General features: G+C 48.9%; 1 protein-coding gene across 1 annotated transcript in view; it reads left to right on the top strand.

The window, feature by feature from the left end:
- LOC103172594 overlaps positions 1–13,432 on the top strand; it is a 15,282-nt gene extending 1,850 nt beyond the window's left edge. The window contains exons 2-9 of the mRNA XM_042344759.1: positions 6,247–6,507; positions 7,659–7,769; positions 9,344–9,445; positions 10,155–10,295; positions 10,531–10,626; positions 11,162–11,266; positions 11,747–11,805; positions 12,219–13,432. Of these exons, the coding sequence (XP_042200693.1) occupies positions 6,247–6,507; positions 7,659–7,769; positions 9,344–9,445; positions 10,155–10,295; positions 10,531–10,626; positions 11,162–11,266; positions 11,747–11,805; positions 12,219–12,350 (1,007 nt within the window). The 3' untranslated portion in view covers positions 12,351–13,432. The remainder of the gene's footprint in view (positions 1–6,246; positions 6,508–7,658; positions 7,770–9,343; positions 9,446–10,154; positions 10,296–10,530; positions 10,627–11,161; positions 11,267–11,746; positions 11,806–12,218) is intronic.
- The last annotated feature ends 1,852 nt before the right edge of the window (positions 13,433–15,284 follow it).

Consider the following 15,284-nt stretch of genomic DNA (forward strand, 5'->3'; position numbering starts at 1 on the left):
CCACCACCACAACAACAACCACCACCAACAACACACACCACCACACACCACCACCACACACCACCACACAACACACCACCACCACACACACCACCACCACCACAACAACAATCACCACAACAGCCACCACCACCACCACAACCACCACCACAACCACCACAACCACCACCACAACCACCACAACCACCACAACAACAAGCACCACCACAACAACCACCACAACAACCACCACAACAACCAAAACAACCACTACCACCACCACCACAACCACCACCACAACAACAACCACCACCACAACCACCACAAAAACCACCACAACAACCACCACCACCACAACAACCACCACCACAACCACCACCACAACAACAACCACCACCACAACTACCACAACAACCACCACAAAAACCACCACAACCACCACAACCACCACTACCACCACAACCACCACCACAACAACCACCACCACCACAACAACCACCACCACAACAACCACCACAACAACCAAAACAACCACTACCACCACCACCACAACCACCACCACAACAACAACCACCACCACAACCACCACAAAAACCACCACCACAACCACCACCGCCACCACCACCACAACAACCACCACCACAACAACAACCACCACCGCAACAACCACAACAACCACCACCACAACAACCACCACCACCACCACAACAATCACCACAACAGCCACCACCACAACAACCACAACAACCACAACAACAACCACCACCACAACAACCACCACCACAACCACAACAACCACCACAACCACCACCACAACCACCACAACCACCACAACCACCACAACAACAAGCACGACCACAACAACCACCACAACAACCACCACCACCACAACAACCACCACCACAACAACCACAACAACCACCACCACCACAACTACAACAACCACCACCACAACAACCACCACCACAACAACCACCACCACCACAACCACAACAACCACCACCACAACAACCACAACAATCACCACAACAACCATAACAACCACCACCACAACCACCACCGCCACCACCACCACAACAACCATCAGCACCACCACAACAACCACCACCACAACAACCACAACAACCACCACCACAACAACAACCACCACCACCACAATAACCACAACAACAACAACCACCACCACCACAACAACCACCACCACAACAACCACCACAACAACCAAAACAACCACCACCACCATCACAACCACCACCACAACAACCACCACCACAACCACCACAAAAACCACCACAACAACCACCACCACCACAACCACCACTACCACCACAACCACCACCACAACAACCACCACCACCACCACCACCACCACCACAACAACCACCACCACAACCACCACCACAACAACAACCACCACCACAACTACCACAACAACCACCACAACAAACACCACAACCACCACTACCAACACAACCACCACCAAAACAACCACCACCACCACAACAACCACCACCACCACAACAACCACCACCACAACAACCAAAACAACAACCACCACAACCACCACCACCACCACCACCACAAGCACCACCACAACCACCACCACAACAACAACCACCACCACAACAACCACAACAACCACAACAACCATCACCACAAGAACCACCACCACCACCACAACAATCACCACAACTGCCACCACCACCACCACAACCACAACAACCACCACAACCACCACCACAACCACCACAACCACCACAACAACAAGCACCACCACAACAACCACCACAACAACAACCACAACAACCACCACCACCACAACCACAACAACCACCACCACAACAACCACCACCACAACAACCACCACCACCACAACCACAACAACCACCACCACAACAACCACCACCACCACAACAACCACAACAACCACCACAACAACCATAACAACCACCACCACAACCACCACCGCCACCACCACCACAACAACCATCACCACCACCACAACAACCACCACCACCACCACCACAACAACCACCACCACAACAACGACCACCACAACAACCACAACAACCACCACAACAGCCACCACCACAACAACCACAACAACCACAACAACCACCACCACAACAACCACCACCACAACCACAACAACCACCACAACCACCACCACAACCACCACAACCACCACAACCACCACAACAACAAGCACCACCACAACAACCACCACAACAACCACCACCACCACAACAACCACCACCACAACAACCACAACAACCACCACCACCACAACCACAACAACCACCACCACAACAACCACCACCACAACAACCACCACCACCACAACCACAACAACCACCACCACAACAACCACCACCACCACAACAACCACAACAACCACCACAACAACCATAACAACCACCACCACAACCACCACCGCCACCACCACCACAACAACCATCAGCACCACCACAACAACCACCACCACCACCACAACAACCACCACCACAACAACCACCACCACAACAACCACAACAACCACCACCACAACAACCACAACCACCACCACCACAACAACCACAACAACCACCACAACAACCATAACAACCACCACCACAACCACCACCGCCACCACCACCACAACAACCATCAGCACCACCACAACAACCACCACCACCACCACAACAACCACCACCACAACAACCACCACCACAACAACCACAACAACCACCACCACAACAACCACAACAACCACCACCACAACAACAACCACCACCACCATAACAACCACAACAACAACAACCACCACCACCACAACAACCACCACCACAACAATCACCACCACAACAACCACAACAACCACAACAACCACCACCACAACAACCACAACAACCACCACCACAACAACAACCACCACAACAACAACCACCACCACAACAACCACCACCACCACCACAACCACCACAAAAACCACCACCACCACAACAACCACCACAACAACCAGCACAACAACAACCACCACAACAACCACAACAACCACCACCACCACAACAACCACCACCACTACAACAACCACCACCACCACAACCACCACAACAACCACCACCACAACCACCACCACAACCACCACAACAGCCACCACCACAACAACCACAACAACCACAACAACCACCACCACAACAACCACCACCACAACCACAACAACCACCACAACCACCACCACAACCACCACAACCACCACAACCACCACAACAACAAGCACCACCACAACAACCACCACAACAACAACCACCACCACCACAACAACCACCACCACAACAACCACAACAACCACCACCACCACAACCACAACAACCACCACCACAACAACCACCACCACAACAACCACCACCACCACAACCACAACAACCACCACCACAACAACCACCACCACCACAACAACCACAACAACCACCACAACAACCATAACAACCACCACCACAACCACCACCGCCACCACCACCACAACAACCATCAGCACCACCACAACAACCACCACCACCACAACAACCACCACCACAACAACCACCACCACAACAACCACAACAACCACCACACAACAACCACAACAACCACCACCACAACAACAACCACCACCACCATAACAACCACAACAACAACAACCACACCACCACAACAACCACCACCACAACAATCACCACCACAACAACCACAACAACCACAACAAACCACCACCACAACAACCACAACAACCACCACCACAACAACAACCACCACCACAACAACCACCACCACAACAACCACCACCACCACCACAACCACCACAAAAACCACCACCACCACAACAACCACCACAACAACCACCACAACAACAACCACCACAACAACAACCACCACAACAACCACAACAACCACCACCACCACAACAACCACCACCACTACAACAACCACCACCACCACAACCACCACAACAACCACCACCACAACCACCACCACAACCACCACAAGAACCACCACCACAACAACCACCACAACCACAACAACCACCACCACCACCACAACAACCACCACCACCACAACCACCACAACAACCACCACCACAACCACCACCACAACCACCACAACAACCACCACCACAACAACCACCACCACCACAACAACCACCACAACCACAACATCAACAACAACCACAACAACCACCGCCACAACCACAACAATCACCACCACCACAACAACCACCAACACCACCACAACAACCACCAACACCACCACAACAACCACCACCACAACAACCAGCACCACCATAACCACCACCACCACAACAGCCACCACAACAACCACCACCACAACAACCACAACAACAACCACCACAACAACCACCACCACCACAACAACCACCACAACAACCACCACAACAACAACCACCACAACAACAGCCACCACAACAACCACAACAACCACCACCACCACAACAACCACCACCACAACAACCACCACCACCACAACCACCACAACAACCACCACCACAACCACCACCACAACCACTACAACAACCACCACCACAACAACCACCACCACCACAACAACCACCACAACCACCACCACAACAACCACCACCACAACAACCACCACCACCACAACAACCACCACCACCACAACCACACAACAACCACCACAACAACCACCACCACAACAACCACCACAACAACCCCCACCACAACCACAACAACAACCACCACCACCACAACCACCACAACAACCACCACCACCACAACAACCCCCACCACAACCACAACAACAACCACCACCACCACAACAACAACCACCACAACAACCACCACCACAACCACCACCACAACCACCACCACAACAACCAGCACAACCACCACCACCACCACCATCACAACAACCACCACCATAACCACCACCACAACCACCACCACAACAACCAGCACAACCACCACAACCACCACCACCACAACAACCACCACCACAACAACCACCACTACAACAACCACAACAACCACCACAACAACAACTACCACCACAACAACCACCACCACCACAACAACCACCACCACAACAACCACCGCAACAACCACAACCACCACAACAACCACCACCACAACAACCACCACCACCACAACAACAACCACCACAACAACCACCACCACCAGAACAACCACCACCACAACCACCACCACCACAACAACAACCACCACAACAACCACCACCACAACCACCACCACCAGAACAACAACCACCACAACAACCACCACCACCACCACCACAACAACCACCACCACAACAACCATAACAACAACAACCACCACCGCAACAACCACCACCACCACAACCACCACCACAACAACCACCAGCACCACCACAACAACCACCAGCACCACCACAACAACCACCACCACCACAACCACCACCACCGCAACAACCACCACCACCACAACCACCACCACCACAACAACCACCACAACAACCACCACCACAACAACCACCACAACAACCACAACAACCACCACCACAACAACCACAACAACCACCACCACCACAACCACCACCACCACAACCACCACAACAACCACCACCACAACAACCACCACCACCACAACAACCACCAAAACAACCACCACCACCACAACACCCACCACCACAACAACCACCACAACAGCAACCACCACCACAACAACAACCACCACAACAACCCAACAACAACCACCACAACAACAACCACCACAACAACCACCACCACAACAACCACCACAGCAACAACAACGACCACAACAACCCCAACAATAACCACCACCACAACAACCACCACCACAACAATCACCACAACAAGAATCACCATTGGCGCGAGCCAATCACCTATAAGAAACCTATAAAAACCTATAAGATTATTTAGGGGCATGACAGAATAGATAGTGGGAGACTATCTCCCCTGGTTGGAGAAACTATAACCAGGAATCACAGTCTTAAAATTAGGAGTAAGCCCTTTCGCACTGAGTTGAGGAAAAACTTCTTCACTCAGAGGAGATAGTGAATTCATGGAATTCTCTGCCCCAAAGAGTTGTAGATGCTCAGTTCTTGAACATATTCAAGACTGAGATTGATAGATTTCGTGTGGATGAAGGGATTAAGGGATTAAGGCCGGTAGATGTAGTTAGAATAGATGAGCCATGATCTTATTGAATGGCGGGGCAGGCTAGAGTCGCTGTGTGCCAGTAGTAAATGCCATCTTGCCTTGCTCTCCGTCAGTGCCTCTCTCCGAGCCCGTCATCACCACCAACTCGTCCTCGCTGCTCTCCACCATTGAGCTCCGGTGCCTGGCGTCTGGCCAGGTTCAGTCCTACACATGGCTGAAGGACGGGGTCAACGTCTCAGCCCCCGGCCCCCCGCCCGGGGAATCTGGCCGCCTGGTGATCGAGATGGCAAGACCCTCAGACTGCGGGATATACACCTGTATCGTCAGCGATGGCCTCACCATCAGGAACACCACTTACAGCCTTGTGATATCCGGTAAATAATAACTCAACAATTAGCTGGACAAACAACACCAAAGTCCATCCAGTTCACCTTAATAGATAATAATAATCCTTGCATTCAATACAGTGCCTTATCACGTTTTTGAGACGTCTCAGAGCGCTTCACAGACTATACCATAAAGTGAATTGACTGTGTATTTTGTGGGAGAATCGCGACAGCAATTGCGCACAGCAGCGTCCCACAAACAGCTGTGGGTTGAAGCGACCAAATTATTATTATAATTTTAGAAAGAATTATTTAACCCCTGAAAAACGATCCGCCAATCAACTAGCAATCGGGTTCCTACTTACCCCTGGGTAAACAGAGGCGGGTGTGTGGAGTTTGGAAACTTACCCAATGTTTCGCCCTGCCTGGGAATCGAACCTAGGTCCTCTCGCTTGCGAGGCGAGGGCTCTAACCATTGAGCCACAGGACATACTGTGTAGTGTGACAGACAGACAGACAGACAGACAGACAGACAGACAGACAGACAGACAGACAGACAGACAGACAGACAGACAGACAGACAGACAGACAGACAGACAGACAGACAGACAGACAGACAGACAGACAGACAGACAGACAGACAGACAGACAGACAGACAGACAGACAGACAGACAGACAGACAGACAGAGAGTGTATATGGTGACAGACACAAGGTGTTTATGTTGACAGACAGACACAGGGTGTATATGGTGATAGACAGACACAGGGTGTGTATATGGTGATAGACAGACACAGGATGTGTATATGGTGACAGACAGACACAGGGTGTGTATACAGTGACAGACAGACACAGGATGTGTATATGGTGACAGACAGACACACAGGGTGTGTATATGGTGACAGACAGACACAAGGTATATATTGTGACAGACAGACACAGGGTGTATCTGGTGATAGACAGACACAGGGTGCGTATATGGTGATAGACAGACACAGGATGTGTATATGGTGACAGACAGACACAGGGTGTATATGGTGACAGACAGACACCGGGTGTATATGGTGACAGACAGACACAGGATGTGTATATGGTGACAGACAGACACAATGTGTATATGGTGACAGACAGACACAGGGTGTATATGGTGACAGACAGACACAGGGTGTAGAGTGACACAGACTGTCTTGCTCCCTGTAGGCATGTCTCCGCTGGCTCAGGCCTGCCTGCTCCTGGCAGTGGTGGCTGTGCTGCTGATGGGCACCCGTTGGCCGGTGCTGGTCTGGGAGCAATGTGCTCAGAGGCAGAAAGGTACAGCACCTCAGCTCTCTCTCCAGCTCAGCATCTGATCAGCTCGGCTCACTGCACGACGGCTGTGTTTGTGTGTGAGTGTGTGTTAGTGTGCGTATGTGTATCTGTGTGTATCTATATCTGTGTGTATGTCAGTGTGCGTGTGTCTGTATATCTATGTGTGTGTGAATCAGTACCTGTGTGTGTGTGTGTGTCAGTGTGTGTGTCTGTATAGCTGTGTGTGTGTATCTGTATCTGTACACGTGTGGGTCAGTGTGTGTGTGTGTCTGTATATCTGTGTGTGTGTGTGTGTGTGTGTCAGTGTGTGTGTGTCTGTATATCTGTGTCTGTGTATTTGTGTGTGTATCTGTATTTGTGTATGTGTGTGTCTGTATATCTGTGGTAATAGACTATTAGTAATTTTAGTTAATGATTTGGACTCGGGAATCAGCAGGACAATTTCAAAATTTGTGGACGAAGGGGAGTAGTTAATACAGAGGAGGAACTGCAACACATTACTGCAAGACATTAGTAACCTTGCTGAGTAGGCATTTAAATGGCAAATGCATTTCGATGTAGAAAAGTGGGAGGTGGTACATTTTGCTAAAAGGAATAAGGAAGTCACATACAGCTTGGAAAATACAAACCTAAATGGAGACCTAGGGGTACCTGGGGACCTAGGGGTACACATACACAATTCACTAAAAGTAGCACCGCAGGTTAGTAAGGCCATAAAAAAACAAACCAGGCATTGGGGTTCATATCCCGAGGGCTAGAAATGAAATGCAGGAAAGTTATGATAAACCTCTATGGAATCTTGGTTAGATCACACGTAGAATACTGTGTGCAGTTCTGGTCCCCACATTATAGAAGAGATGTAGAGGCACTGGAGAGGGTGCAAAGGAGATTCACAAGGATGATCCCAGAACTGAGAGGTTATAGCTATCAGGAAAGTACATACTTGTACTCTTTTCTCTTGAAAAGCGGAGGGTAAGGGGTGACCTGATAGTGGTCTTTAAAATGACGAAAGGTTATGATAGGGTAGACATAGGGAACATGTTTCCACTTGTGGGAAACCCAAACCAGGGGCCATCGATAGAAAATAGTCACAAATAGATCAAATAGAGAAGTTAGAAGAAATTTCTTCACGCAGAGATTAGTGGGAAGGTGGAACATGCTACCACAAGGAGTTGTTGAGGTAAGTAGCAGAGGTGTATTTAAGGGGAAGCTAAATAGGTACATGAGGGAGAAAGCAACAGAAGGTTATGTTGATAGGCTTAGTTGAGGAAGGGCAGGAGGAGGATCATGTGGAGCATAAACACCGGCATAGACCAGTGGGGCCGAATGGCCTGTTTCTGTGCTGTATATTCTAATGTATGCCAATGTATCTGTGTGCGTCTATATATCTGTGTGTTTTAGTGTGTTAGTATGTGTGTCTGTATATTTGTGTGTAGTAACTTTGTGGTGTAGTAACTGTGAGGTGCTGTGACTGTGAGGTGTGGTGGCTGTGTGTAGTGACAGTCTGGTGTAGTGACTGTCTGTTGTAGTGACTGTGTGTAATCACTGTGTAGTGATTCAGTTTTTGTTTCTCACAGACAGTGGGGTCGACCTCAGGCCAAAGTGGATCATTAAGTTGTTGCTGATGGACGTGTCTCTGGTCACTCTGCTCTGTGGCCAGACCTGTGCCCTGATTAATGGTAACATCATCCCTCCTTTCACCAGGCATGATATAACGGTGTGTGACATGACATGGCAGTGCGTTAGCGCTGTTTAGTGTTACCACACTAAACTCTGTCCCCCCCATCACACCAGCCCTCGCCAGGCTCCACTGGTTCCCTATCACACACACTATACTCCTCGCCAGACTCCACTGACTCCCCAACACACCCAGACCTCACCAGGCATCACTAGCTCCCTATTACACAGAGTAAATTCCATCTCCCCATCACACCAGCCCCTGCCAGGCTCCTTTATCGTTGAATGGATGAATTTCAGATCTTCACACTCATACCATCATGCTCTGGTACCTCCCTATCGACCTGTTTACTCCTCAACCTGCTACCCGTTGCCTCCGCTGGACTGGCTCCAGCCTCCTGTTTGTCCATCAGTGGCCGCACTTTCAGCCAATACGCCTCAAACTCTGGAACACTCTTCCTCAATCCCTCTGACTTGTCCCTTCCTTCTCCATCTTCAGGTCGCGCCTGAAGACCTTCATTTTTGACCATGTGCATGGTCACCTCCCCACTCCAACCCCCGGCTCCGTTACAAATCCCTGAATGTCCAGCACCTTGGGACGTCCTCCCAACATGGAAGACGCTGTGGAATTGTACTTTGTTCTGGCTGTTTTTTGAGTTTGACGCGATTCCCGGTCTCTCAGTGCCTCTGGTATCTCCCTCTCCTCCGCAGGCCTCTTCACCACGATGGCAGTGATCTCACTGCTGCTGTCGGGCTCCCTCACGCTGGTCTGCCTCACCACCAGTGTCCTGTGTCTGAGAAGCTTCACCAGCCCACAGTGCCAGCAGCCAGACAGAGACGGCTCAACTCAAAGTAAGTGCAGGGTTAGGGCTGGTCTGGCCCAACACAAACCCAATGGCTCTCTGGTGATCTCTCATGATCTCCTGTTGTTGCTTGTGGTGGATTCCACATGAAGGAAAGCCCAAGCTGGACATGGTGATCGCTGGCCTGACTCCAGATTAATGGCCAGTGATGGAGGGATAGACAGACAGGTGGACAGACTCTTAGACTGACTCCTCCTCACATTTGAACATCTGTCTCCCCCCAGAGGAGTCGCTGTGGGTGGTCACTGTGATGGCCACAGGGGAATGGGTTGTGATCGGAGTTGCCTTGTTTCTGATGGTTCAAGTCATGGATTTCAACAGTAAGTGTGTGAGCACAAGAGTGAGTCGTTTACTGTTTGTTGTGTGATTGTTTGTTTGTTTGTTGGTTTGTTGGTTTGTTGTGTGATCTATGTTTGTTGTGTTGTGTGTTTGTGTGTTGTATGTTATTTATGATTCTATGTGTTTGTGTGCTGTTTGTGTGTTGTATGTTTGTGTGTTGTTTGTGTGTTGTATGTTTGTATATTGATGGTATGTTGTATGCTTGTATGTTGATGGTGTGGTATGTTTGTGTATTGTGTTTGTGTGTTGCATGTTTGTATGTTGTATGTGTGTTGTATGTTGTTTGTGTGTTGTGTGTTTGTGTGTTGTGTGTTTGTGTGTTGTGTTTGTGTGTTGCATGTTGTTTGCATGTTGTTTGTGGGTTGTATGTTTGTGTGTTGTGTTTATGTGTTGCATGTTTGTGTGTTGTTTGTGTGTTGTATGTTTGTGTGTTGTACATTGTTTGCATGTTGTTTGTACATGTGTTGTTTATGTATGTTCTGAGCCTGTAGCTGACGCTGACTTGCTGTGTGTCAGGTTCTGGTTGTGTCTCATTGCCGGTGTTGGTGTTGATTGTGACGTACTGCTGTTTCCTGCTCCTTTGGCTCCTTCTGCTCTCCATCGTCCTGTACACCAGACGAGGTGAGTACCACCTGCTCTGCGCTGAGACATTAAACCGAGGTCCGTCTGTGTCTGTTCAGGTGGACGTGAAAGATCCCGCGATGCTATTTGAAAAGAGAAGAGGGTTTCTCTCTCCCGGTGTCCTGGCCGACAATCCCCCAAATAAAATTCATCCCTCACCTCATGGCTGTTTGTGAGATGTTGCTGTGCGTAAATTGGCTGCCGGGTTTGCCCACAAAACACACGGACACAACACTTTCCTGTGAATCCTGTGAAGCGTTTTCAGACATCTCAACGATGTGATAAGAACTGATATCAAATGCCAGGATTATTGCGATGATGATTATTATAATATAATCTCCTGTGAATCCCTTCTCTGTGAATCATGTCCCTCTGGGTATTCACGAGGGTGTGTAAGCTCCGGGACGCTACCCCACGTGAAGGGCGCTATATAAACACTAGTTGTTGTTGTTGACGAACTGTTATCTCTGTTCATTTCAGCACAAACAGTAAGGAAAAGGAGTGAAAGGAAAGAGAAGCGGACGGCACGGCCTGAGCAGGTACCAACACTCGGGCTGGGAGACACTACATTGACTGACTTTAATATCAAATCCCTCCACGCTCTTTCCCCCCTGTCCACCCCCCCACCCCACCCCTGCAGGCCTGGCTCCCCCCACCCAGCCCCGACCTCAGCTCCGCTAAACTCACATGTCAGCCTTGCCCAGTCGCTCATACACTTGCCTCAGAGTCAGACATTTCTGAGTTCAAGCCACACGTCAGGGACTTTGAGCTCACAGTCTCGGCTCACCCTCCAACACTGCACTGGAGCATCAGCCTAGACTGTGAGCTCAGGGACTTGAACCCACAACCTTGTGTCTCAGAGGTGAGCGTGTTACTGGCTGAGCCAGGCTCAGTACCCTCTAACCCTGGCTCTCTCTCTCACGCGCCTTCTGCTTGTCTATCTGCTTTTCAGCCTCCGGACGGATCGGCAATGATAAAAGGATTCAATCGTTCAGACCTGACGGGTCAGTGCGGGACAGAACAGCGAGCGAGCAACGAGATGGGTTCATTTCTGACACAACAGGGGACGGTCGAGCTTCCATAGCCAAAGCCCCCGGGCTAAACATGGCACTAACGTGCGATATGTTATAACCCTTTTCTGAATTAAGAAATGTGCATTGGATGACTTTCTAAATCATCTGATGCTCTGCGGAAATCTCTCTCCGCCAAGTCAGAGATTTAGAAACATGAGAATTGGTTTTTTTTTATCAAGAGATGTCTTGGGTATGGGATGGGGGAAGAGTGGGGGTGAATTGGACACGATATAGGAACAGGAGAAGGCCATTCAGACCCTCAAGCCTGTTCTTACATTCTATAAGTTCATAGCTGATCTGTACTTCAACTCCAATTAACCGCCCGTGCCCCATATCCTTTGATACTCTGACCTAACAACCATCTATCCACCTCAGTCTTGAATATGTGAATGGATCCAGCCGTAATCCACAGCCATTTGGGAGAGAGTTCCAGATTTCCACTACCCTTTTTCCTGAATTCACTTCGAAATGGCCTCGCTCTAATTTTAAGTTGATGCCGCCTTGTTCTGGATTCCCCTCTCCCACCAGAGGAAGGAGTTTCTCTGTAGCTACCCTATCCAATCCCTTTAGCATTTCAAACACCTCAACCTTCTGAACTCAAGGGAAGGGAGGATGTGTGTGTGCATCTCAATGGTCCAGTGGCCAGAGCTGCAGCTTACAGACGGGTTTGCTGGTTGGTATCCCAGCAGGTCTGTGCTACCTGTTCTGGTCACAACGGGAGGTTAAATTGGTCCCCAGGGTTAGGAAGGGTAAAATAAGCCATGGTTCCTGCTCCTGGCCCCTCTGCAGCAGCGAATATGTGTCGGCCGTGTGGGGAGAGGACAGGCTCAGCTGTCGACTGGCGAGTGTTTGGATTGTTGTTGGCGTTACCTGTGCACTTTAGCTCACGGCTGGTCACTGTTTGCCTCAATTACAATAAACCTTTCTGTTCTGTATGTGAACCCGTGATATTGTACAAACGTCAACCTCAGACACTGGGTCAGTGAGATCCCAGCCACAGGCTGTGTAGAGATGGTGAAGTTAGCGACTGATGCTTCAGTATGTATTTTAATGTTTTAAGGGATTCTACTTTGAACTGAGAGAAAGACAGACCCATCGTAGAGAGTGAGTGAGACACATGCAAACGTTTCACAGAGAGAGAGAAAGAGATAGAGATAGAGAGAGATCCATCACAGAGAGCGAGAGAGAGAGAGAGATGATCCATGAGATGTCAGAGAGAAATGTGATCTATCAAACATATACTCCACACAGTGAGAGAGCGAGCGAGAGAGAAAGACAGACCCTTGAGAAAGAGAGTGGGAGAGATCCATCACAGAGAGAGACACACACATCCCGCACATAGAGATAGAGATAGAGAGAGAGACCATTCATCGAGAGAGAGAGAGAGATGTTAAAGTAGTTGAGAATAGGATCAGTCATGAGTCCCATGATCAATCGTGGAATGAAATCCTCCGGTTAGATTAGCTGAAAGAGAAAATGGCTGGATTAACATTTGGGGTTTGCTGCAAACGCCAAACCAAAGCAGAGAGAATGACAGGTCACTGTATGAACATATTAGGAGTGTGTGAGAAAAAGAAGGTAGTACTGATGGGGCACTTCAATAAGCCCAACATACACTGGGAATCCATCTATGTATATATAAATCCCTCCGCCTTGCCTGTGTAAATACTCAGTGTGTCAGGGAACTATTAGAGTGTTTGCAACCACTCCAAACAAGTTCGTATTCAGTAATACCAATAGGTCAGAGTCTCAGGATGTTTTAATCAAAACAAACTTTAATTATGAATACATGTATAAAAGAGCATCAGACTATCTTAATAAAACAGAGCAGTACTACCGAGCGTTGCAGATTCAGCACTTTGTTTTTACCTCAAGCAAACTTTAGTTCTTCAAACGATCAAGCCTTGTGTTTTCTAGCTTTCAGTCTTCTTTCTCCAAGCTTTCAATCCTCGTTGTTCTCTGCAACCACTTCTAGATGCTCTGGAGTTAACTATCTTACGTAAGTTGGACCCTGGCTTTATAACACTGTGATGAGTACTATACCAAACCTCTGATCAGATCATCCCGAGGTCACCACGAGAGCCTACTCGTCTAATGGAACAAGTCTCGTGATCACGTGATAGTCTCATGGCACGTCTGACTGATAGGGTTGTTCCTAAACATCCTCGTAGCACACGCTGAGTTAAATTAAGACAAGGGTCAACCCAAACTGTGCGGATTGCTGTGTGGACGGTTTGTGGCATTGAGCCAGAACACAAAGATCTTGTTCTTTGAATTCAGCCATTTTACAGCACCTCATAAGGGTTTCTTTTATGCCATTTTGACCAACTTATAACAGAACCCACAGGAACCAGGTCACTTCTTCATTCCAGTCAGTGACTCAGATACTACTCAGGAAGTGACCACAGTTCAACAACACAGTTGAACTTGGGGAAACAGCACCAGCCCGTAATCAAATTGGTCCATAACTTTAGGTGTGGAAATGTCAGGGGGCTGAGGGCTGAGCTGACAGACATGGACTGGGAGGTATTTCTCAATGACAAATCAGTTTAAAAAATATTAGGCAAATTTCCTCACTCCACACACACCGCGGTTTACCCAGCAGTAGTGGGAACCTGGTTGTTAGTCGTTTGGTGGATCGTTTTCCATGAGTAATAATTCCTCTGTTCCCCCCCAAATATTTAGTTACTCTATCTACGACTGTTTATGGGACACTGTTGTGCGCGATTGGCTGCTGCTTTTCATCCACAAAATTCATACTCAATTCACTACAATATTCTGTGAAGTGCTTTGAGACATCTCAACAATGTGATAAGGCGCTATATGATAATACTAGGATTATTATTTTTATTAGTTGAGGATCAATGGAAATCACTAAACCACACGATGCAGTGCACAAAGGACAAGTAATATAGCCAAGTGCAGGAGGGCAAAATAAACAAAAC

Source organism: Callorhinchus milii, unplaced genomic scaffold (genome assembly GCF_018977255.1).
Source record: "Callorhinchus milii isolate IMCB2004 unplaced genomic scaffold, IMCB_Cmil_1.0 Scaffold30, whole genome shotgun sequence".
NCBI lineage: Eukaryota > Metazoa > Chordata > Chondrichthyes > Chimaeriformes > Callorhinchidae > Callorhinchus > Callorhinchus milii.